The 26,075-nt window shown below is 57.2% G+C and overlaps 1 protein-coding gene across 1 annotated transcript in view; it reads left to right on the top strand.

Annotated features, from left to right (window-relative positions):
• The window catches only part of MAEA (macrophage erythroblast attacher, E3 ubiquitin ligase), a 55,747-nt gene that overhangs the window by 15,347 nt on the left and 14,325 nt on the right, over positions 1–26,075 (top strand). Inside the window, exons 2-5 of the mRNA XM_035294366.3 lie at positions 8,430–8,612; positions 12,170–12,373; positions 17,579–17,701; positions 22,064–22,140. Of these exons, the coding sequence (XP_035150257.1) occupies positions 8,430–8,612; positions 12,170–12,373; positions 17,579–17,701; positions 22,064–22,140 (587 nt within the window). The remainder of the gene's footprint in view (positions 1–8,429; positions 8,613–12,169; positions 12,374–17,578; positions 17,702–22,063; positions 22,141–26,075) is intronic.

Genomic DNA, 26,075 nt, shown 5'->3' with positions numbered 1-26,075 from the left:
GCAAAGAATTGGCGAGTGTGATTATAGAGGCTGAGAAGTCCTAAGCTGGAGACCCAGGGCAGCTCCGTCTGAGTCTCAAAGCCTGAGAACCAAGAGGGCTGACAGTGACAGTTCTAATCTGGAAGCTGTTGGGTGGGAGATCCAAGAAGGACCAGTGTTTTAGTTCAGCGCAATGGCCAGAAAAGACCATGCCCCCCGAAGGCCGCCCGCACTGGGAGGAGTTCCTTCTTACCCAGCCTTGCTGTTCCTTCAGGTCCTCAGCTGGTTGGGTAGCGTCCCTCCCCAGCGGAGAGGGCTGTGGGCTTTATTCAATCAAGCATTCCGACACTAATCCCATCCCGAATCCCGAATGCTCTCACAGACACAGCCAGAATAATACTTGGCCAAATGTTTGTTGGGGAACTTAGCAATGTCAAATGGATCTGTAAAACTCACCATCACACCTTATGCTGTGGTCTGTTGCATTTCCCTGATGACTCATGATAATGCACATCTTCCTATAGATTACCTGCCCTTCATGTATCTTTTTTGTGATGTTTCTGTTCAAACATTTTTCCCATTAAAAAAATGGGATTCCTAGCCAGGTGAGGTGGTGGGTGCCTGTAGTCCCAGCTACTCAGGAGGCTGAGGCAGGAGAATCACTTGAACCCTAGAGTTGGAGGTTGCAGTGAGCCGAGATCGCGCCATTGCACTCCAGCCTCGGGGACAGAGTGAAGCTCTGTCTCAAAAAAAAACAAAACAAAACACCAAGGCTGTAGGAGTCGACTCCTGTAGGAGTTGACTGTATTCCAGATGGAAGCTCTTTGTCAGGCGTGCTGTAAATGCTTTCTCCCAGTCTATGGTCGTGTTCTTATTTTCTTACATTGTTTTCTGAAGAGAAGAAATTTTAGTTTTGATGAGGTTTGTTGATGGGTTTTTCTTTTCCAGTTGGTATATTTTGTATCCTTCTAAGAAATCTGCCTGTCTCAAGGATGCGAAGATTTTACCCCACGTTTCCTTCTAAGGAGTTTCACAGTTTGAGCTTTTGTGTTTAGGTCTGTGATCCATTCAGGGGCACTCTTCATGGGGATGTGAGGTTGGGTTGAGGGGCATCCCTCCCCTATCCTGGCTGTTGGAGACAGCCCTCCCCTCAGCTGCCCTGGCCCTCGGCTGGATGTAAATGAGCCCTGCCTATGGGTCCTTTTCTGAGTTCGCACCCTGCACTGACTCCTGCATCCATTCCTAGACTGCTACCGTGCTGGACTGATCACTATACTTTCATAATAAGCCTTGCAGTTAGTTCAGTTCATTAGAATGTTTAAACATGTTTTAATTTAAGAAGTTATTAATGTTATATGCATATGAAATTTGCCGTCAGCCATTTACACAGCAGCCACTTTATCCATTTGGTGTGGACACTGGACCTTAAGCACACAGAACAGTCACACCATCTATATGCACTTCGTGCCGTGGATCACTAGGATGCTCTCCTCTTGCAAGCCGGAAACTCCACGGCCACGGAACAAAACGGCCTCCTCCCCACCCCAGCCCCTGGCATCCAGCACTCCACTTTCTGTGTCCAAGAGCTGGACTGTGAGGCACCTCGTGCAAGTAGAATCATGCAGACGATTGACTTATTTCACTGAGCATGATCTCCATCCATGTTGTAGCATGCGAGAGCATTGCCTTCTTTTAAAGGTGGAATAATATTCCACTGTATGTCGTGTTAGTGTTCTGCAGGGGGACAGAACTAATAGGATATATAAGCAGATGAGAGGCGTTTATTGGGGAATCGGCCGGTGTGATTATAGAGGCTGAGGAGTCCCCAGCAGGCCTTCTGCAACCCGGAGACCCTGGGAAGCTGGTGCCTGGCTCCATCCAGGCCAAAGGCCTGAGAACCCTGGGGTGCTCGCTGCTGGTGTCGGTCCTGACGTCCAAAGGCCAGAGACCCCGGAGTTCTGATGCCCAAGGCAGGGTCCCAGCTCCAGGCGGGAGAGGAGACTGCCTCTCCTCTGCCTTTCTCGTTCTGTCTGGGCCCCAGCTGTCTGGATGGCACCACCCAGCTGTAGGGCATCTTGGCACTCAGCCCACATCTCTCCTCTGGAAAAACCCACACAGGCATACCCGGAAGTAGTGCTTCCCGGGTTCTCTAGGTATTCCTCCTCCACACGAGTCGATACCTGCGGTGAACCATCACGTGTGCAGGTACAGCCACATGCCGCTTACATGGCAGAGCTCTGAGAAACGCATCATTGGGTGACCTCTTCATGGTGCGAACATGGCAGAGGGAACTCTCATGAGCCCACATAGCGTGGCTGCTGCACACCATACTGTGGGGAACAGCCTGTGGCTCCCGTCTGCAAACCTGGGCTGCATGTCAGTGCCCTGCATACTGCACCCAACACATCTAAACCTAGGAAAGGTGTCGTGAAAATGCAGTGTCGTCAGCTTGACAGGGCCACCGTCATCTGTGTGGTCTGCTGTTGACCACAGTGTCGTTAAGTGGAGTGTGACTGCCACGTGTTCCTCCTCCATTCCCCTGGTGGTGGACACTTGGGCTGCTTCTGCCTCTTGGCCGCCATGAACACAGGTGTGCAGATGCCTCGCGGAACCCTCCTTCAGTGCCCATGGCCTACTGGGCACTCGGGAGCTCTGTGCCTAATGTTCTGAGGAATTGCCTCGCTGCTCTCCACACTGCGCCGGGCATGCTCCCAGCACTGCGCGCCGTCCCACTGCTCCGCTTCCTGCCATGGCCTCACTGTGTTTAGTGATCTCTGTTCAACGGGCATGAGGTGATGCCTCCTGTTTAGTGATCTCCGTTCCAACGGGCATGAGGGGATGCCTCGTGTTTAGTGATCTCTGTTCCAATGGGCATGAGGTGATGCCTCGTGTTTAGTGATCTCTGTTCCAACGGGCATGAGGTGATGCCTCGTGTTTAGTGATCTCTGTTCCAACGGGCATGAGGGGATGCCTCGTGTTTAGTGATCTCTGTTCCAATGGGCATGAGGTGATGCCTCGTGTTTAGTGATCTCTGTTCCAACGGGCATGAGGTGATGCCTCGTGTTTAGTGATCTCTGTTCCAACGGGCATGAGGGGATGCCTCGTGTTTAGTGATCTCTGTTCCAACGGGCATGAGGGGATGCCTCGTGTTTAGTGATCTCTGTTCCAACGGGCATGAGGTGATGCCTCGTGTTTAGTGATCTCTGTTCCAACGGGCATGAGGGGATGCCTCGTGTTTAGTGATCTCTGTTCCAACGGGCATGAGGGGATGCCTCGTGTTTAGTGATCTCTGTTCCAACGGGCATGAGGGGATGCCTCGTGTTTAGTGATCTCTGTTCCAACGGGCATGAGGTGATGCCTCGTGTTTAGTGATCTCTGTTCCAACGGGCATGAAGGAATGCCTCGTGTTTAGTGATCTCTGTTCCAACGGGCATGAGGGGATGCCTCGTGTTGGCATTTGTGTCTCCCTGGCGGTTGATCGTGTGGAGCATCGTGTCATGTGCCACTTGGCCATCGTGTATCTTCTTAGTAGAAATGGCTAAGTCCTTGGTCCGTTGTAAAATTGGATGTTTCCTTTGTCAAGGAGTTGTAGGAATGTGTTCTGCACAGAAGCTCCAGAGGTGGATCCCTGGCTTACAGCTATTTTTCCCCACTTTTACTGTGTTGGTCTTTGCTGCTCTGCAGATTTTATGTTTGATGTGGTCCCCCCGTTTGTCTCTGTTGCCTGTGCTATCAGGAATCTACTTGTAGCATTTTGCCCCTTTTCAGTTCTTCCTTCAGCTCTGTTATCTTGCCCGTCCTCATTTGGGCGAGCTGTGTCTTCTGCTGGTTCCTCTCTTCAGTGCTGTTTCTTGTGTCTGACATTGTCTTTCTCTGTGGGTTTATTGTATTTGATCACTGAGCGATGTTTCTGAGTAATTTTCCTCCCAGAAGGGTTTATGGGTGCTCAGCTTTCAGCCCTTGCATATCTGAAAGTAACTTCAGTTTGTCCTCATTGTTGAGTGATAATTTGGCTTGAGTAGAGTCTTCCGCATTTCTGAAATTTCACTCGTTCAGCAAATGCCCTTTAAGGAGCCTGTGAAGGAGCTGTTGCTAACCAGCCAGCCCAGGCCAGTGTGGGAGCTTTCAGAGCCGGAATCATGTGCTGGGTCCCTCAGAAGAGGAGGTGTTGCTTCCCGGGGCTGGCCTGCTTTCTCTGGGGGAAGTGGATGTGGGGAGGAGCTGCTGTCTGGGTCAGCAGCTGCCCTGCAGGAGAGGGGCTGCTTCGCTCATCCCTGAACTCAGACTGGATAGCCCTGGGCCAGTGCCGGAGGAGGAGCAGAGGCAGGGAGGCGGGAGGAGCCTGCACAGAGGTGTGGGAGGCCTGAGGAGTAGCGGCTGGGCCCTGACAGCACTGGCAGGGAGACTGGGTCTGTCTACGGGAAGTGAAGGCTGGGGCTGGCCATTTGGAGGTCAGGGTCAGCGTGGGAGCCACGCTGCCCAAGGAAGTCCAGGTCAGGCGCAGGCCCGGGACGGGTGCTCGGAGTCCGGGTCAGGCGCAGGCCCGGGACAGGTGCTCGGAGTCCGGGTCAGGCGCAGGCCCGGGACAGGTGCTCGGAGTCCGGGTCAGGCGCAGGCCCGGGACGGGTGTTCGGAGTCCGGGTCAGGCACAGGCCCAGGATGGATGTTCCAAAACTGGCAGTGCCCGTTGAGGAGTCTCAGCAGCAGCTGACAGCTCTGTGTAGCCCAGTGTAGCCATTGGTGTCATGGGGGTACCAGCCGTGCCCCGCATGAGGAAGGCAGGCCCTCACCCCTGGTGGTGTGTGGTTCCATTGACGGCACCCCAAGGTGTGCCAGATCCTGAAGTGGTTTCTTCATCAAAACATAGTTGAATTCGACTACAGCCTCAGCATGTAGACTGTAGGGTCTGGATACTGACGGTGGCCTGATGATGGCCTGGAGATGAGCGTCACAGCACCACCTGCCTCCTCTGTGGGTGAAAGTTGGCAGTGGGCACCCCAGCCTGTGAGCCAGCCCTGCCACTGTCTCTGGGGCTTCTCAATTGTCATGCAGACCGCCCACACTCGCCTCTGCTGGGTGCTGCTGTGCCATGGCTCAAGCAGTCCGTTGGCCGAGGGAGGGCATGGGGTCTTGCGGAAAGCTGGAGCGGTGGCCACGCTGGAGCCTCGCTCAGTGTCTGCAATGGGCAGTTAAGGTTAAAGTTGCTATCAAGGGCCTGCACGGCTCAACAACGTGTGATTCTGCAGCGTTTCTTCCTTATAATTTTAGTATCTGAACCTGGTAACAAAACTTCAGAACTTTTGTTTATTATGTGTCTTGGAATTTGCGTCCGTTTTTTTAGTGATTAAATTTTATTGTGCTTAGCAAAAATGTCAGTCCCGCTCAGATGGGACCGCAGCCGACACCTTCCTGGGCACATCCTCCCTGTGGTTCCTGAGGCCTGGGAGCCCTGCTGTGGGAGGGGGAGAGCTGCCTCATGGAGCCAGCCTTCCTGATTGTTCCATGCCCCCATTCGGTCTTCTGTCTCAGCCTCATCTCTCAGCACCAAAGGGTGCTGGGTAGCGTTTGCTGGTTGTGTGTGGGCACCTTTGGGGATGCCAACACCAAGTCTGTTGGGGCAGAGTTGGCGGCACAGCCCTGGTGACCGGGACCGGCGTTCTTGCCCTCTCAAAGCAGCCGAGTTGCCACCTGCACTTGGCTTGGAGCACGTTCGAGACTCTGAAAGGAGTGTGTGGCTGTCAGTGAGTGTCCCTGACCCTCGGCCTGCGTGGCTTTCCAGAGGGCACCAGCAGATACGCACGTGTGTTGAGCTGTGGGTGCCCCTATTGCGTTGTTTTGGTTTTAAATGTTTTATTTGGAAATAACATGAGACTTAACACAGAAGAGTTGTGAAGACTCCGTGGCCCTGGTGAGCCCTTCCCCCGCCTCCTTCACGCTCACATCCTGCGTAACTGTGGCACATTCTGGGCAGGGCCTCTTTGCCTTGCACTGGGAACACGGGGTTCCTGTCTGCAGTGTGCCAGCTCCTTGGAGCTCTGCCCTGTGCACGAGTGGCGTAAGTGCCACGGTGAGGTGGGGCCTGCCTGGGGTTGGAAAGGCCCGTTCCTGTGTAGAACTTGAATGCAGCTGAGGGGCATCCAGAGGCGTTGCCTTTCCTGGTGGCAGTTTGGAATGTGCTAGCATCCTGAACATTGTGTGGGTTCCTCCGCACGAGACAGGGTGGTTGTGCCCCTTTGCCTCATGGTCTAATGGCAGAGGCTTTCTGCCCTGCTCACGTGAGACCCTGGCACAGGCAGGGCAAAGACAAAGCGTGCTTTGCGTCCTTCAGAAATTCCACCTCGTGGCAGGATGCGCTCAGAGAGGGCCTCGAGTGGGAGACCTCTGCAGGCTGGTGTTGGCTGTCGTGCCAGGACCTCGGGGGGTCTTCGGGCCTTATCTGGTGGGTCTCGTTGAGCTCATGCACGCTGATGAGGTATTTATGGAGAGCTGAAGTGCTGTCTGCTGTGACGTCCTCATCCACTGGATGTGGAGCAGAGGAAAAGAATCCTTCCCAGCTTTCTTAAGCGGCACCAAATTCTTGGGAGAAATCCTTTTTAAATTTGTTTTGTTGTTCCTTTGTTGTTCGTTTATCACTGTCACCCAGGCTGGAGTGCTGTGGTGCAATCTTGGCTCGCAGCAACCTCTGCCTCCCAGGTTCAAGCGATTCTTCTGCCTCAGCCTTCCAAGTAGATGGGACCACAGGTGCGCACCACCACCACCTTGCCTGGCTCATTTTTGTATTTTTAGTAGAGACAGGGTTTCCCCATGTGGGACAAGCTGGTCTTGGACTCCTGATCTCAGGTGATCCGCCTGCTTCAGCCTCCCACGGTGCTGGGATTACAGGCGTGAGCCACCACTCTCGGCAGGAGAAATCTTGAAGGCAGGCAGTGTGGGCAGTGTGGGGCCCGTGACACCAGCAAGCTTGGTTCCGGATGCTCCCAGTCTTCCTCCTGTTGTCACTGCCTCGTTGCTTTGTCAGTTGGTTAAACGTGTTGTGGCTTCGTAGCTTCCCTGCCCTCTTTCTCAACATCGTAAGACTCATTTGCTCACCAGCACGTGCGAGTCCTGCTTGGCAGCCTGTGTAATGCTAGCTGCCGTCTGCGAGCCCTCCTGTGTGGTCGATGGGGCCTGTCTGCTGTGGATGAGAGCTTGTACACACTGCCACCAGTGTGTACACATCAGCCCTGGGGGGACGTCTGAGTGGAGGGCAGCTGGAGCAGGCTGAGTGGGGAGTGGCAGCCAGGGGACGGGTGCAGAGCTGGCCTTGTCACCTGCGTCCTAGTTCTGCTTTCAGGGAGAAAAGTGAGTCTGGGGAAGGCCCTGCTGTGTGGCTCCTTCCTTGGCCGTGGCCAGTCCTGTCTCTGTTGCCCTGGCTGTCCCTTCTTGGGAAGCCCAGGTGCTGAGCTGCATCCCCTGCCTTCCTCATGTGGCCTCATGGCTAAGCATGGTGGCTGACACGAGGTTGAGGCCTGCCCAGGGCCAGGGGAGCAGGCAGTGCCCGAGAGTCTGTCCTCCATGGTTGGACATGACTGGAGATGAGGCGCAGGTGAAGCGCTTGTTCTGGCCCAGGTACCACGGCAGAGTTGGACCCACTGCTTCCGGGCGGCAGCATGGCCACGTTGTGACGTGTTGTGCGGAGAGCTGCTGGCTGGAAGTGCAGCTGGGACCACGGGCAGTGTTTCCTGCTGGAGCTTGGCCACGGAGGCCTGGGAGTGCTAGGGCACAACTCTGTCATGCCGCATTCAAACCGTAGAGTGCAGGAAATGGGGAGAGAAGAACGTCAGCAGTGCTTCTCTCCAGAGGGATGGAAAACAAGTGATGACTTGAAGATTCTCCTTGATATACTTATTTTCCACAAGGAATAGATTATTTTTATGACTGGGGTGAGGTGAACACCCTCATGCAGGAGAGGTGTGGGTTGTGCACGTAGCTTCACATGCGTGTTTGAGGCTTGCTGTGCCCTACCCTGACCTGTGTAGAACCCATGCCCCGTACACCCTTGGCCCTTCCTGGACTGATCTGTGTGGTGGCGCCTGTAGCCGCAGCAGCCCGGCGGATCACTGGCCAGTCCTGTGTTTCACTGTCTGACAGTGTCATGGCCATCCACTCCTCTCCTATTTGGAAATTTCTTTAACTGTTCATTATTCTAGATGAACTTTGGGATTATTGTGTCAACATACACTTAGCATTTTTTTTGGTCAAAAATTGGGTTGCTTCTCATCCAGGGACGTGGAGTGGCTCTCCATTCACCAGGGCTTTCTTGAGTCTTGGTCGAGGTTTAGAGTAGATACTTGGAGACCAGAGCCTTCTAAGACTTCTGCCTCTGAAAGTACCATGGTGTGCCCTGGGTGTGGGGCTGGCGGGGCTCACACCAGTGGAGCGGACCCCTCACTGTCCTCCTTCCTCTGCAGGTGCCCTACGAGACACTGAACAAACGCTTTCGCGCCGCTCAGAAGAACATTGACCGGGAGACCAGCCACGTCACTATGGTGGTGGCCGAGCTGGAGAAAACGCTGAGTGGCTGCCCCGCCGTGGACTCTGTGGTCAGCCTGCTGGACGGTGTGGTAGAGAAGCTCAGCGTCCTGAAGAGGAAGGTTGGTCTCTCCCAGTGGTCCCTCTTCCACTGGGGGCACAGACACCACCTTTGTCTTGAAAATGTGTCCTAAGACTGGCAAGCCGCCATGGTGGGAATGTGGGAGGTGCAGCTGGGGGCCCCGTTCCCTGCTGTCTGCCTTCTGGGACCACTGTCGGCTGAGCAGGCCAGCTTCCTGTTTCTGTAGGACCATGTTGTCTTGCTCCAGGAGTGTCCAGAGCCCAAGCAACAGAGAGGCCAGGATGTATAGCAAGTTGATTTTTTTTTTTTTTTGGAGACATATCACTCTGTCACCTAGGCTGGAGTTCAGTGGCACGATCTCGACTGACTGCAGCGTCCGCCTCCCGGGTACAAGCAGTCCTTCTGCCTCAGTCTCATGAGTAGCTGGGATTACAGGTGCGCATCACCATGCCCAGCTAATTTTTGTATTTTTAGTAGAGACGGGGTTTCACCATGTTGGCCAGCCTGGTCTCAAACTCCTGACCTCAAGTGATCTGCCCTCCTGGGCCTCGCAAAGTGCTGAGATTATAGGCGTGAGCCACTGCACCCAGCCCAATTGATTATTTTTAGATAGAATTTCTCCTCAAAGGAGCCTGTGGAATTCCTTGTCACTAGGATGGATGGACAAGGGCATTGGGACAAATCTGGCTCGCTGAAGACACCCAGAAATTGGGATAAGATATCTTAACACATCGCAGTGAAAATACCGAATAGATTGTGGAACAGAAAGCAATCACTAGGCCAGAACTGGAGGGCAGGGGGTCAGAGATGAAAACAACAAGAGACTGCTATTGCACTCAGAGTGTTGGCCAGGCACACGGAGGTAAGGACTGATGACCCAGGCCATGGAAAGTGGGGCCCAGTGGAGAGAAACTGGGAGCCCACGGTGCTACCGCTCAGGGTGGGGTGCGCCAGAAGTGACTGGCATTGACAGAGTGTTGCAGCCCAGGTTCAGAGTACCTGGGTGATGGGAGACCCTTAGCCTTCCCTCTGGTGAAGTGCTGGCTGGTGGTGCCTTCCAGCTCTGGCAGAGTAAATTCAGATTATTTATGGGGAGGATACCTTCAATATGGGCATAAGATGATTCTTAGAAATAAGTTTTCAAGTACAACATCCAGCACAGAGGTAGCCTGGGTGACACTGAGACCCTATCTCAAGACACCATGATGAATTAGAGACCCAGGGGACAGCAGATGACAGAGTGTTGCACAGACTACAGGTGCAGGGACTGCCAGGTGCCACACCTTACTCAGAGAGCTGCACCGACTGCAGGTGCTGGGGCTGCCAGGTGCCACACTACTCAGAGAGCTGCACCGACTGCAGGTGCAGGAGCTGCCAGGTGCCACACTTTACTCAGAGAACTGCACAGACTACAGGTGCAGGGACTGCCAGGTGCCACACTACTCAGAGAGCTGCACCGACTGCAGGTGCTGGAGCTGCCAGGTGCCACACCTTACTCAGAGAGCTGCACCGACTGCAGGTGCTGGAGCTGCCAGGTGCCACACCTTACTCAGAGAGCTGCACCGACTGCAGGTGCTGGAGCTGCCAGGTGCCACACTTTACTCAGAGAGCTGCACCGACTGCAGGTGCGGGAGCTGCCAGGTGCCACACTTTACTCAGAGAGCTGCACCGACTGCAGGTGCGGGAGCTGCCAGGTGCCACACTTTACTCAGAGAGCTGCACCGACTGCAGGTGCTGGGGCTGCCAGGTGCCACACTACTCAGAGAGCTGCACCGACTGCAGGTGCTGGAGCTGCCAGGTGCCACACTTTACTCAGAGAGCTGCACCGACTGCAGGTGCTGGAGCTGCCAGGTGCCACACTTTACTCAGAGAGCTGCACCGACTGCAGGTGCGGGAGCTGCCAGGTGCCACACTTTACTCAGAGAGCTGCACCGACTGCAGGTGCTGGGGCTGCCAGGTGCCACACTTTACTCAGAGAGCTGCACCGACTGCAGGTGCGGGAGCTGCCAGGTGCCACACTTTACTCAGAGAGCTGCACCGACTGCAGGTGCTGGGGCTGCCAGGTGCCACACTTTACTCAGAGAGCTGCACCGACTGCAGGTGCTGGGGCTGCCAGGTGCCACACTTTACTCAGAGAGCTGCACAGACTACAGGTGCGGGAGCTGCCAGGTGCCACACTTTACTCAGAGAGCTGCACCGACTGCAGGTGCTGGGGCTGCCAGGTGCCACACTACTCAGAGAGCTGCACCGACTGCAGGTGCGGGAGCTGCCAGGTGCCACACTTTACTCAGAGAGCTGCACCGACTGCAGGTGCTGGGGCTGCCAGGTGCCACACTTTACTCAGAGAGCTGCACAGACTACAGGTGCTGGGGCTGCCAGGTGCCACACCTTACTCAGAGAGCTGCATAGACTGCAGGCGTGGGAGCTGCCAGGTGCCACACTTTACTGTGCTTAAAGAATTCAAACAGGCCGGTGGGTCACACCTGTGAAGTACTGTGGAAAGCTGAGGCAGCAGAATTACTTGAGCCTAGGAGTTTGAGACCAGCCTTGGCACCATGGCGAAACCCTGTCTCTACAAAAAATATTAGCCAGGTCTGGTGGCACACACCTGTAGTCTCAGCTACTTGGGAGGCTGAGGCAGGAGAATCGCATGAGCCAAGGAGTTCAAGGTTGTAGTGAGTGGAGATTGTGTCACTACATTCCAGCCTGGGCATGGAAAGAAACACTGTTTTTTAAAAAAAAGTGATTGGCTGGGCACAGTGGCTTACACCTGTAATCCCAGCACTTTTGGAGACCAAGGCAGACGGGTCACCTGAGGTTAGGAGCTCTGGACCAGCCTGGCCAACATGGCGAAACCCTGTCTCTAGTAAAATTACAAAAATATTAGCTAGGCATGGTGTGTACCTCTGGTCCCAGGCACTTGAGAGGCTGAGGTGGGAAAATCAGTTGAACCTGGGAGCGAGAGTTTTCAGTGAGCTAACTCACCACTGCAGTCCAGCCTGCCTGGAAACTGTCTCCAAAAAAAAAAGTGATTTCGAGTTTAAAAGGAATTAAAACTTAAAGAAATGGGAAATGTAACCAAAATGAAAAACTCAACGTTTGCCTGTCATAGTTTAACAGTTAACACCAGAATCAGTGAACTGAAGGGTGGGTCTGGAGTTATGACCTAGAATGGAGAAGAGACTGAAACCTGAAAGTGCCCGCGAGAAGAAAGGACAGAATAGAGCAGAAACTGGATGTTTCCCCAGAGCCCGCCAGTGGGTGGGGACTGACCAAGGGTTCAGAACTGATGAGCGCTACCAGGTGAGAATCCCACACAGAGGAAGCGGCAACATAGCTTCAGGATATATTAACATAAAGCCAGAAATAACAGAGAAAGTGCAGGTCCAGGGTGGTGGGTTTTCATGGGCCTCTGTCCTCTCCTGGGCCAGGCACACCTGCCTAGCGGACCTCAGTAGAGCATGGTCCTTGTACTTCTGTCCCGCTATCTCCACTTTACTCCTCGTGAGTGTCGTAGACTGGGGCAGCCTGGCCTCCCTTGGCGCAGGGCAGTGGGGCGTCCCTGTCCTGAGCAGGGCTCTGTCGTGTGTGGCTCAGGCGGTGGAGTCCATCCAGGCCGAGGACGAGAGCGCCAAGCTGTGTAAGCGCAGGATTGAGCACCTCAAAGAGCACAGCAGCGACCAGCCCGCGGCGGCCAGCGTGTGGAAGAGGAAGCGCATGGACCGCATGATGGTGGAGCACCTGCTGCGCTGCGGCTACTACAACACGGCTGTCAAGCTGGCACGCCAGAGCGGCATCGAGGTGGGCGCCTGCCGGGTGCGGGCACAGTGCCCCAACAGGCCTGGGCCAATGGCCTGCCGCCCTGCAGCATGACCCCCAGCATGCCTGTGTGTGCCCCTCCCGCCACCATGTGTGTGTGCGCGCGCGCATGCATCCCCCAGCGTGTGTGTCTGTGCTGTGGTGAGCGCCTCTGCCCCAGCTGAGAGGCACTGACCCTTTGTGGAATGCGCCTCGGACTTCACCTTCTGAAGGAAGTCAGGCTGTCTCAGTGGCTCTCCAGGTTCTTCTCATTTCCCTGTGGCCATATCCACGCATCCTGCTTAGGAAAGCGTGCAGAGGATTTTCGCGCCTGAGACCTGCACCCCTGCTTTTGTGCTGGTGGGTCCCCATCGCTGCCTTGTGAGAACTTTGCCTTTATCTCAGTCAGGGTGCGTTTTCCGTGTGTTCTGTGGCATCCTGGTCAGCCGTAGAAACGTGTGGCACCCTTGCCCTCCACTGGTACAGCTGAGCAGATGCCAGGAGGTGCTGCCCCTGCCCTTAGCTGCCTTCACAGACTCATCTGCACCTTTCAGCAGGGTTAGCTGGGGTGCCCCTCTGCCACTGGGCAGTCATCCACTACTGTGGGGTCCCATAGCAGTGGGAGCCTCCCAGACCAGCCCTCGAGCCCATGACCCTTTGCCCCATCCGGATCCCACTGTGAGAGCACGGCCTCACCTGACTTGGGTTGGGGTGGCGTCCATGTTCTCTGTTGATTAAGACAGCAGCTCTTGAGAATTAGGCAGAACTTGTGTGAGAAGCCCGAGCCCCATGGCCCTGCCCCGGGCCCAGCCTCCCCACAACTTGCTGTCCGCCCAGCGTTACAGGCCTCCCTCCCATGCTGCTCCCTGAAACGGCTCCTCAGCCAGCCTTCTTGCCGCTTTTTTCTAACCAGGGGTCTTCTTGCTTTCCACGGCTTAAATCCCACACACAGGAGCATGGCTCCTACTTGGGGCAACATAGGCCTCAGCCCTGGTCATGTTAAACCTAGCACAAGGCTCCCTTCTCAGGCCCGGAGGCTGCCTCACATTGTGCAGTCCAAGGCCTACACTCACAGAGGGGCTACACTCACAATCCCTCCTGCTCCCACCCAGCTCCCCTGACCCGGCACTCCAGACTTGCCGCAGACCCACCCTAGCTGGACACTACAGACTCACCCCAGACCCACCCTAGCCACACACTCTAGACTCACCCCAGACCGGCACTCCAGACGCACCCCAGCCCCACACTCCAGACTCATGCCAGACGCACCCCAGCGCCACACTCCAGACTCACCCCAGACCCACACTCCGGACTCACCCCAGACCCACACTCCGGACGCATCCCAGACCAACACTCCAGACTCACCCCAGACCCACACTCCGGACTCACCCCAGACCCACACTCCGGACGCATCCCAGACCCACACTCCGGACTCACCCCGGACCCACACTCCGGACTCACCCCAGACTCACACTCCGGACTCACCCCGGACCTACACTCCGGACTCACGCCAGACTCACCCCAGTGCCACACTCCAGACGCATCCCAGACCCACACTCCAGACTCACCCCAGACCCACACTCCAGACTCACCCCAGACCCACACTCCGGACTCACCCCAGACCCACACTCCGGACTCACCCCGGACCCACACTCCGGACTCACTCCAGACTCACCCCAGACCCACACTCCAGACTCACCCCAGACCCACACTCCGGACTCACCCCAGACCCACACTCCGGACTCACCCCGGACCCACACTCCGGACTCACTCCAGACTCACCCCAGTGCCACACTCCGGACTCACCCCAGACCCACACTCCGGACTCACCCCAGACCCACACTCCGGACTCACTCCAGACTCACCCCAGTGCCACACTCCAGACTCACCCCAGTGCCACACTCCAGACTCACCCCAGACCCACACTCCGGACTCACCCCAGACCCACACTCCGGACTCACCCCAGACCCACACTCCGGACTCAACCCAGACCTACACTCCGGACTCACTCCAGACTCACCCCAGTGCCACACTCCGGACTCACCCCAGACCCACACTCCGGACTCACCCCAGACCCACACTCCGGACTCACTCCAGACTCACCCCAGACCCACACTCCGGACTCACCCCAGACCCACACTCCGGACTCACCCCGGACCCACACTCCGGACTCACCCCGGACCCCCCCCAGCGCCTCACCCCGGACCCACCCCAGCGCCACACTCCGGACTCACCCCGGACCCACCCCAGCGCCACACTCCGGACTCACCCCGGACCCACCCCAGCGCCACACTCCGGACCCACACCCCGGACCCACACCCCGGACCCACACCCCGGACCCACACCCCGGACCCACACCCCGGACCCACCCCCCGGACCCACACCCCGGACCCACACCCCGGACCCACACCCCGGACCCACACTCCGGACCCACACCCCGGACCCACACTCCGGACCCACACCCCGGACCCACACTCCGGACCCACACCCCGGACCCACACTCCGGACTCACACCCCGGACCCACACCCCGGACTCACACCCCGGACCCACACCCCGGACCCACACCCCAGACCCACACCCTGGACTCACCACAGCGCCACACTTCAGACCCACACCCCGGACTCACCCCAGACCCACACTCCGGACTCACTCCAGACCCACACTCCGGACTCACCCGAGACCCACACTCCGGACTCACCCCAGACCCACAGCCCGGACTCACCCCAGACCCACAGCCCGGACTCACCTGAGACCCACACCCCGGACTCACCCCAGACACACGCCACACCCACACCCACACCCCAGACTCACCCCACACCCACACTCCAGACTCACTTGCAGGCCTACCTAGCCCTCCCTGCTCACCATCTCCCGTCCTCGGCATTTGCCCCGTGCCTCGTTGAGATGCCGCCCTAGTGGAGCAGCGCCCTCCCACCTGTGCCTTCTCCCCACTGCTCACGGTCTCCCTGCTCATGCTCGTGCAGCATCCATCCTGCTTACCAGGAGGGGAGTGGCGAGTGGCTGCCCAACGGGCAGGGTAAGCAAGTGAGTCTTCATGTCCTGGGGGTCCTCCGATGTCCTGTCTGGGGCCACCACCTATGCATTCACAGATGACCCAGCCGGCCTCTCTTGAACAGCTGCACACTGTCCTTGGGACCTGCGGGTATGGCCAGGCACACCTGGTGGTGGCTGCTGAAGCAGGAGCTGTGGGTGCCCCTTAGCCTAGGGAGCGTGCGCTGTGCTGGGGGAGAGCAGCGTGAGGGGAAGGAAGGGGGTCACCTGGTGGGCACATGTCACACCTCCCACAGAGGCGCACATATGTCACACCTCCCACAGAGGCGCACAGATCAGGGTTGGGGTGGGAGGGCTGATGAGTCTAACAGTGAGAGTAGCCTCAGCAGGATGAGACAGGCTAGACTCGTGGTGTTGGGGGGTCCTGAGCATGTCTGTCCCAAAAAGGACCTGCAGCTGCTGTGTGGGAGAAGGTGGGGCGTGCGTAGAGCCCACGAGGACTGGGGTTCTTCCTGCTGAGGTGTGCCCAAGGGCATTGAGCTGAGGATTCGCTTTTGACCACAGGGAACCATGTCACCAACAGTGGGGGTCTGCCAGGCTGTGAAATGTAAAGCCCCAGCTGTCCTGGTCAGACCTGGGCTTACTGTAGAGAGAGTGCCACGGAATTCCCATGTGGGACCCCTGGCTTCACGCCTGTGCACTAGCATTAGAGACGGAACACACATTGGAGATGAAGCACTCATGTTCCGATTGGAGCACGGTCTCAGACAAGACGGGACAGGAAGCCCTGCTGCCAAGGGAGGGGCACTGAGGCCAGCACCAGGCCAGCCCAGGAGAGCTGAACAGAGTCCTCTGCATGACGGGGGCCGTGCACCCTGCTGCTGAGGGAATGCACTGTGGAGAGTGCCAGGCCGGCCAGGAGGGGCCAAAGAGTCCTCAGCGTGGCTGGGGCTGTGCGCCCACCTGTACTGCCTTAGAAATTGGCATGACAGGCTGGATGCAGGGCTCTCAACCTGTTATCCCAGCATTCTGAAAGGCTGAGGTGAGCGGATCACTTGAGCCCAGGAGTTTGAGACCAGCCTGGGCAACAAAGTGAGACCCCTTCTCTACAAAACTTTTTTCGAATTAGCTGGGTGTGGTGGCAGGTGCCTGGGATCCCAGCTAGACAGGAGGCCGAGGTGGGAGGATCACTTGAGCCCGGGAGGTGGAGGCTGCAGTGAGCCCTGATCTCACTACTGCTCTCCATCCAGTCTGGGTGAGGGAGCGAAACCTGTCTTAAAAAAAAAACATTAAGTTGGGAAACAAAGGTAGAAAATAGAGGAGAACGCAAGACTTTGTGGGAGACCCAACGTTCGCCTGCTATGAAGGGGTTTCAGAAAAAAGAAATTATCAAAGAAAAGAAGCTAGAAACAACAAATCTGTGTGGCCTGTGGTCTGGACGTGGGGCTGTGGGACAAGTGGCAATCTGTGGCCTCACCCTGAGCCGTCGGGTCTTGGGCGGTGTAGGGGTGGAGGTGCTGTCCTTGGTCCCTCTGGGGGAGTCGGGGTCACTGTGGCTGAGGACAACCTGAGTGCTTGCCCTCATTCTCCTGGTGCCTGGGGCGGGGCGAAGTCCCAGGCCAGTTACCCTGCTGCCACGGGTTCCACTATGGGCACTGAGCACCTGCCCCCTGTGCCTGGCCACTCTCGGAGCCTGGGTTACTTGGGGTTTTTTGCTTTCATGTAAATCATTGGTTGTAACTACTGTGATACTAGCGATAATGTGTTTATGTATTACTTGGCATGTATTATTCACTTGCTGTTGGTTTTGACATGAGGAGCTGCCCTGAGGGGCTGTAGGTGTGCTGTGGGCTGTGGGGACGGGAGGCGTGGCTGTCTGGCATGTGGTCTGGCCCCGCGAGTGTGTGTGTCCCTCAGCTCCTCTCCATGGGACAGATGGGGCAGGCTCCTCCCCGTGCCGGGCTGTGGCTACAGTCCACCTGAGCGTCTGAGCTTTTGGTCCTTGGCAGCTGTTCTGTTCCTAGGATCTCAGAGTGGCCCTGAGCAGTCCACGGTGCAGACCCACAGTATAGACTGGAAATGTATCTTGAGTGGTGGCCAGTGCTGGCCTGGCCTCATGGAGGCTGGGGCGTGGGAGGGTGCGTGGGGCGCTTGAGCCAGCACCTTCTGACTAGCAGCCGCTTCCTTCCTCTAAGGACCTTGTGAATATCGAGATGTTCCTGACAGCCAAAGAGGTGGAGGAGTCCCTGGAGCGACGTGAGACTGCCACGTGCCTGGCCTGGTGCCATGACAACAAGTCCCGGCTCCGGAAGATGAAGGTGCATGGACTCCCGGGTTGGGGTGGGGGTTGGGGTCAGGGCCCTGGCCTGGTGGTTCCCAGTGGTTTGGTTTTGGTTGGTAAGGTGGGGGCTGTGTTACACTGTGAGGCTGAAATCCGGAAAAGCGCACCTCATTGGGCATTACAGCATGCATACTCGTGGCATGGGCTCAGAGGGTGGGTTACGGGAGGCCAACCACGTACATGCAGCATGTCTGGGGCTGCTGGGCTTGGAGCCGGGAGATGCCTCAGTCCTACTCCCCGGGGGCTGCCTTGGGGACTCCCTGCACTCAGACACAGAAAAGCTGGTTGGGAAGTCATTCTCCCTCTGCGAGGCTGCAGAGCTCTGGACTGTGATATTCTTAATGAACACCCACTTTTCTTGTCTCGTCTTTTTTTTTTGAGATGGAGTCTCACTCTGTTGCTAGGCTGGAGTGCGGTGGCGCGATCTTGGCTCACTACAGCCTCCAACTCCTGGGTTCAGGCAGTTCTGCTTCAGAGTAGCTGGGATTACAGGCGCCCGCCCCCACGCCCAGCTACATTTTGTGTTTTCAGTAGACACGGGGTTTCACCATCTTGCCCGGGGTGTTCCTAATCTGCTGACCTCATGATCTGCCCATCTTAGCCTCCCAAAGTGCTGGGATTACAGGCTTGAGCCACTGTGCCCGGCCAAATACTTGCTTTTCTAGAGCCCACAAGAGGCTTGATGATAGACTTAAACGACGGAATTTAACCCTGCTTATGAAAAGGCAGTATCACCCACGGGCTTGCAGACATGTTTTAACTTAGATTAACAGTCCTGCCTCCATTAGCAAAACTGTTTTGTTTTCTAAACGGAGTGCTGCTTTAACTCCACCCTGGCTGAGCTTGGTGGGCTGCATGCTCTGCCACTCAGGGCCGCCAAAACAAGCACCCAGAGAAGACGGGACGATCAAGTTGAGCAGCCAGTGGCTCCCCTAAAGAGGGTGAGGGTCTAAAAGGAAAGCCAGATTGGTATGTAACCCGTGGCACCCCCACACAGTGCCAGCCCACAGTCCTTCCCAAAGAACCAGCACACACCTCACGTTGGGAGCTCTGCCGGCCATTCTGTGTGGACGTCAGAGGGAGGATAGGTTCTCGGTGCTGCCAGGATATTTCTGCAAGCCTTGAGCCCTAATTACAGACCAGACAGTGTGGCTGGAGGGCGTCGGGGGCTTGCCGTGGGCTCACGACCCATCTGAAGCTGCCGTGGGAGCAGGCAGGGCCAGGACTCGGGGAACTGAACACATGCGTGCCTGGTGGATGGGTGTGCCTGGTGTTGGATGAAGTTGAGATTGGATGGGGCCTGAATCCATGTTTGGGTGCTGTCCAGAAATGCTCCCTGAAGACTCCAGATGGCAAGGACACATGCCTGGTGCCAGATGACAGCCGAGCAAAGCGGGGTGCACGGCTGCCTGTGCAGTCTGTGTGGCCATCTGAGCAAAGCAGGGTGCACGGCTGCCTGTGCAGTCTGCGTGGCCATCTGAGCAAAGCGGGGTGCCTGGCTGCCTGTGCAGTCTGCGTGGCCATCTGAACAAAGCGGGGTGCCTGGCTGCCTGTGCAGTCTGCCTCTGTGTGCTCGCATCATGAGAACCTAGATGGGAAAAGAAACTTGAGACCAAGTTTTACCTGGCAGGGAAATGGGCGGGTGAGTGGCCCTGAGGCCAGCTGACCTAGTGGTTTTTGTGCTGCACATCTGAGGGAAAGTCACACAGAGCCACCCATGTGGGTGCCTGGCACAGAGTGGACATACCTTGTCAGCACTCCACACCGTATGGGACTATGTAGACTCCAGGTATTTTAGATTTGGGTCTAGGTACCTAAGTTTCACAGCATATGCATGCTTGCATATTAGTGGACTAATTAAAAGGAACCCACTAGGCTGGGCATGGTGGCTCACGCCTGTAATCTCAGCACTTTGGGAGGCTGAGGCGGGCAGATCACCCAAGGTCGGGAGTTCGAGACCAGCCTGAGCAACATGGAGAAACCCCGTCTCTACTAAAAATACAAAATAAGCTGGGTGTGGTGGTGCATGCTGGTAATCCCAGCTACTCAGGACGCTGAGACAGGAGAATCACTTGAACCCAGGAAGCAGAGGTTGCAGTGAGCCAAGATCGTGCTATTGCACTCCAGACTGGGCAACAAGAGTGAAACTGTCTCAAAAACAACCAACCAATCAAACAAACAATAAGTAAATAATAAAAGAACGTACTGGAGCAGAAGGTGTCGCTAAAATGCAGGTTTGAGCCAGGCGCTGTGGCTCACGCCTGTAATCCCAGCACTTTGGGAGGCAGAGGTGGGCAGATCATGAGGTCAAGAGATTGAGACTATCCTGGCCAAAATGGTGAAACCCCATCTCTACTAAACAAAAATTAGCTGGACGTGGTGGCGTGTTCTGTAGTCCCAGCTACTAGGGAGGCTGAGGCAGAATTGCTTGAACCTGGGAGGTGGAGGTTGCAGTGAGCCAAGATTGTACCACTGGACTCCAGCCTGGCGCCTGGCAACGGAGTGAGACTCTTGTCTCCAAAAAACTAATAAATGCAGGTTTGAGGTGTCCGTTGTGTGAAATGGTAACCTAGAGTGAGCTCAGAGTCCTGCTTTTTAGAGCACCCCCTTGGCAGCTGCTTCCTGCCTTTACACAGAGCCCCGGCACTCACCGGGCCTAGACACAGCAGCTGTGGGGCGGCCCCTGGAAGGCAGGTGGGGCCCTGGGGGGAGCCTCTGTCTCTTCTTGCTGGTCCTGCCTTTCTCTCCTGCCAAGCTGGCTCTGAAGGGAGCAGAGTGCGGACCAAAGTCTGTCTACTCATTAGTGGGGTGGTGACTCAGGACCCTGGGGTGACCTTGTGACTCTCAGCTGGTTTGTACCAAGCCTGGCACTCACCATCCAGAGCCTGTGCCACTGTTGGGGTCAGAGATGGTCCCCCTGCCCCAGCTTGGAGCAAGCCTGTGAGTTCTGCATCCAGCCTGCTGACCTGTCTGGGGCCGCAAGGGCTGGAGCCGAGGCAGCACCTCAGAAAGGGGCCTGGGAAAAGTTCTGGGCGGTGGAGTGATGAGCTTCCATTTAAATGAAGTCATGGAGTGGATTCATTTGCTTGCCACGTAGCCCTTCTGTGCATGCCATCGTGAGATCCGGACACTGGAACTCAGAGGGACAAATGGCAGCCCGAGCCCAAGACTCATTCCGTGGTGTTCATGCCCATATCCTGTTTCTGGGGCAAAGCCCGGAAAATGTCTTGAAGCCACACGGAAGATCTTACGGTTTAGGCAGCCACGTCACTGCTGTGGAATCAGTGTCTCCTCCTGGATGACTTTGGTCAGTGTTGCTGCCCCCTCCCCAGCCACAAGTCTCAGCCCACATTGGACTGAGGTTGCTGAGATTTCAGAGTAAGAGTTGGGCTTCCGTGGGGTTTCCTTAGCTGCAGGCGAGAGGCTTGTAGGCAGACACACGTGGGACTTGGTCCTGCAGGAGCTACCCCAGCCCCTGCCTCACAGGGACATGGCACTGTCCCAACAGCATCCCCGACCCAGCGTTTCTCCCTTGTCCGAACATCCCGGGAGCACCCTCCTTTCTTGGGAGTTGCCCCTCGGCCCCACAGCCACCTAGAACCTCAGTGTCCTCTGGGCCAGGCCTCTGCTCCATGTGCCCCCTGCCTGGGCCCTTCTGCCTGGTATGTTCTTGCTCGGTGTCTATACAGTTCCTCGTCCGTAACCTCGGTGCAGTGCTCCCCGCCAGCTGGCCCGGGTCCTGCCTGCTCCAGGCTTGCTTCTCTGCCTCAAGCCCCCGCCGTGAGGCACCACCCAGCACCCCCCACCTTTGGTCACTGTCTCCTCCCACCCCAGGCATCAGACCCCGGGACAGCCCTGGGCTCAGGCCAACACCCAGTCTGCACTTGGGACAGATGGGTCCAGAGCCCCGGCAGGCCGTAAAGGAGGAAGCAGCGGCCTCAGGGCAGGACCCAGGAAGCTGCTCTGTCCCTGCAGAGGGGTTGGTCCCTTTGTTCCAGCGGCTGCACCTACTGTTCTGCCCTCCCAGCGTCCCCCAGGCCCACCCATGCTCCTGGGAGCATCCGAGTGTCCCAGCCTTCGGGTTGAAATGCTGGGCGGCTGCACGCCCTACCACGCCTGTGGGAGCAGGGGCGGGACTCACATTCAGAACCCAGCGGTCCCGGGAAAGTGCTTCGGGTTGAAGTGGCAGCTTCAACCTCAGCCCTGCCTTTCTGGTGCCTGTGAGAGGGGTTCAGAGCTTTTGGATGTGGGGTCTGCTGATGGACATGGGGTGCGGCCCCTGGGCGCCTGGGCTCTGTGCGATGTGCTGTCTAAGCCCTCGTCTTGTCTTTGCCCTCAGAGCTGCCTGGAGTTCAGCCTCAGAATCCAGGAGTTCATTGAACTCATCCGGCAGAATAAGAGACTGGACGCCGTGAGGTAGGCATCGCGGGCTTGCGGCTTCTCCAGGGAGGGCAGGATGTCTGGCTGTGGCCGCTGCCGGCCCTGCCTCTCGCAGTCTGGGTCTTGGAATGTCCCCTAGGTGTTGAATCTGACCCCTGCCTGCTCAGGTGGCTGCTTCTCCTGCTGTTCCTGAATGGGGACCTGGGGAGCGAGGCCTGGAGCCCAGCAGGACCCCCACCAAGGTGTAGCCCAAGGTGGGCATCAGACCGCATGGCTGCCAGGGTGACCAGCTCTGGCATCCTGACCATCCACGTAAAACACTTGGACCGGGCTCCCAGCACCCCCTTTCCACGTGGCTTGGGAGTGTCTCTGATGTGTGGGCCTCAGGTAGCCCAAAGCGTCCTGAGCTTCGGGACGTCCCTCATGGTCATTGGGGGTGGGTATTGGCAGCATGTGGTGAGAGCACTTCTGGGTTCCCTGGCCCATCTCCACCCCAAGGGCAGCATACAGTGAGCTGAGGCCAGTGGTGCCGTGGTGGTCAGGCCTGAGAATGGGGTTGCTGACTGTCACTGTGGCTCAGCCCAGTTAGGGTGCACGGTGCCTGCAAAGCAAAAGAGGCCAAATGCTGGCTTCCCACATGTGACCCAGAGCGAGCATCATTGGGCAGTGGTGGGCGCCTGGGCTGGGCGGGGCCAGCCAATTCCTACTCACCCCGTCTTGGGGTCATCTCACTCACTTTTGTGGAGGTTCCTGCCCGGCCAAGCCTCGTGGTGATGCATGGGTTGCTGTGTGGGCTGTGGGGGGCGGGTGGGCCTGGTCGGCTCTAAGCTCCTAGGCGAGTGCCCAGCAAATATGTGTTTGCCAGGAGGTGCTGCCTATCTACAAGTGCAGAAACTGGGCCGTAACTCCATATCCACCTGTATCGGGCTGTATGGCCAAGTGTTCCACAGAGAGCCCATTCCGAGTAGTGGTGTCTCACGATGAGGTGCTGAGGATGCTCCCCAAGATGCACGGCAGAACCCAGGACCTGCTCTGGCTCCCGATGCCTGGCCGGGGCCCACGGCCACGGGTCAGGCCTGCGGCAGGGAGCTCATAGCTCTTCTGTGCCTGAGAAGGCAAAGCAGGGGTCTTGGGACGCAGCCCAATGGAGATTGGGGCGTGACTTCCAGGGATACAGCAAGGGCGCCAGTCAGGAGGAGGGGCTCCTGCTCTTCTCTGGCCTCCTCCATGCGGCCTCAGTGCCTGTGTCACTGGCCTCTGCCTGGCACAGCCTGCTTTCCTCCCTAACCGGCCTCCGTCTCCTTGAGGGCCCCGGCCACGGTCAGCACAGCAGTCTGAGAACAAAACGTGTCCATCTCAGAGTCCCTCTCTGCAGCCCCACCTGTAACAGGTGTCTTCGTCTGAGTAGTGGCTGGCCCCACGTGGGGGCAGTTTGCCTATGTTACCCCGGCTTTGGGTGGAGTCTGCCCTAGAGACTTTCGGGGCTCCGCCTCATGATCTGGAGCTGAGCTCAGAGCTGCACGCTCTGCAGCCTAGTTAGTTGCATGGGAGCAGGCAGGTCCCAGGAAGTGCATATCCTTCCTCCTCACGAAGGTGTGTGCTGCCCAAAGCGTCAGCACCAGCCGGGCAGGCGTGGTAGATACCACCCCAGTGCCTTTCGGGCAAGCGTGGCTGAGCTGCACCCTCTGCTGGGACCATCTTGGGAGCGGGTCTCCAAGTGCCAGGGCCTGGTCAGGAAGTCCAGCCTCAGCTCTGCGTGGCCCTGGAGCCACCCACAAGGCACCCAGGAGCTGTGCTGGGGTGACAGGTAGGACATCGGCAGGACCTTTGTTGGTTGAGGGAGTGCGAGTGTCTGACTGGGAGGCCCGAGGGTGGGGTGTGTCACTGAGGCTGGACAAGGGAGAGGGGAAGCCTGGCCACATGTCTCCTGAGGGCTCCTGGCCAGACCCTCTTGCCTCCTGTCAGGGTCCCAGCCCATGGGAGCTTCCCATCTACCACTGAACTCACAGCTCACAAGGTGCTAGAGCATGGGGCACTGTCTACAGGGCTTGAGGCCAGCAGCCCAGCCTCTGGGCCCACACCTCACCCGGGACGGCTGTCCGCTGGGGCAGGCGAAGCGGGTGCTGCTGTCTGTGGCGCCAGTGTGCCGGGCCAGACAGGGGCCTCATTGCTGGGGTGGCTGCAGCTCTGCCCCGCCTGGGGCGTTTGCGAGTTTGCCAAGTACGAACGTATGAGCTGCGAGTGTTTAATTTTTAGAAAATGAGTAAGCAAATCCCTGACCCCAGGTGGCTGGGATGTGGCGTGCGTTTGGTGGCTTTGTGTGAGCAACACGTGCTGTCTGTCACACACCCACACCTCAGCCTGGCCAGGCAGTTTACGAGTGCTGTCTTTTGGGTGTCTGCTGTGTGTGTGTGTATTTTTTTTTTGAGATGGAGTTTTGCTCTGTTGCCAGGCACAGTCTCAGCTCACAGCAACCTCCACGTGCCGGGTTCAGGCGCTTCTCCTACCTCAGCCTCCCGAGTAGCTGGAATTACAGGCATGTGTCACCACGCCTGGCTAATTTTGTATTTTTGGTAGAAACAGGTTTTCGCCATGTTGGCCAGGCTGGTCTCAAAACTTCTGACCTCAAGTGATCTGCCCGCCTTGGCCTCCTAAAGTGCTGGGATTACAGGCGTGAGCCACTGCACCTGGCCCACGTATTGATATTTTTAAAGGAAAATTGGATGTTGTTGTGTTTTTTATGTTGGCTGCATTGAGTTTCATGATAAAAGTCTCGCTTTCGTTTCACCTGCTCCCTGTGGACGCGCACTGGGCTGTTCTCCACTGTGTCTGCTCTGAGGGCCCCACATTCTGGGCTGTAGTGCTGTCTGCCTTGGGGCTGAATGCTGGTATCACACCCCGCGAGAAGTGTCAGCCACCACTGTTAGGTTTTCTGTTTCGTCAGGGTTTGTGGATCAGGGTCCTGGTGTTCGAGGTGAGGCTGCTGCTTAGCAGGCGGGAATCTCCATCTGGGGTTTTATTGATAGTGAGATAAGACGCATAATCCACGTCATGGAAAGGAGATCTCATAGATGTTAGCCAAAGAGACTAAATTATCCCTTTTCAGCAGCTCTGCAGGAGGCGAGATGGCCAGTTGAATGAAACAGCACTGGGGCTGTGTTCTGGGCACGTTTTGGTGTGGGACGAAGGGTGACTCGTCTCCAGAGATGGAATGAGGGTGTTGGGTGGGGCTCTCCTGGACTCAGACCCACACCCACCCACACACTCCCGGCTGGGGATGCACGGGCATTGGAATCTTGGCCAGCCATCCCCAGCCCCTGCACATGCGCCCTGTGGGGTCAGCCATGTGGACTCACCTCTGGCTTGTAGTCCCTGCACACACTCTGTGGGGTTGGCTGTGTGGCCTCCCCAGGCTGTGTCCCAAACCTGGGTGCCCCCTACTCCCTGCTGCCCAGGCTCCCCGGTGGTGCTTCCATCATGTGGTCACTGTGCTGGCCCTCAAGGGGCTGCTGGGCCACCTTGAGGTGGTCTCTGGTCTCTGCCAGGCACCGCGTTTTCTCCACGGCTACTGTGAGTGCCTGGCACCTCCTCAGCTAGTTCCGTGTTCCCGGGTACATGCTTTGTTCCAGACAGCACAGGGCTGACTCACACAGGGGACTTGAGGCCCCTAGTTCCCTGCATTTGGGTTGCTTTGGGGGAGGGGTGCCAAGGGCTGAGGACCTGGGGTACATAAGGGCCTGTCTGAGGGCCAGGATGTGGGGGTGCATAAAGGCCTATGTGAAGGCCAGCACATGGGAGTGCACAAAGGCCTGTATGAGGGCCTGGACGTGGGGGTGCATAAGGGCCCACGTGAGGGCTGAGGATGTAGGGTGCCTAAGAGCCCATGTGAGGGCCAGGATGTGGGGGTACACAGGGGCCTGTATGAGAATCAGGATGTGGGGGTGCACAAGGGCCTGTATGAGGGTCAGGAT

Source organism: Callithrix jacchus, chromosome 3, assembly GCF_049354715.1.
Source record: "Callithrix jacchus isolate 240 chromosome 3, calJac240_pri, whole genome shotgun sequence".
Taxonomy (NCBI): Eukaryota; Metazoa; Chordata; class Mammalia; order Primates; family Cebidae; genus Callithrix; species Callithrix jacchus.
This window is presented reverse-complemented; position numbering and strand designations above follow the sequence as displayed.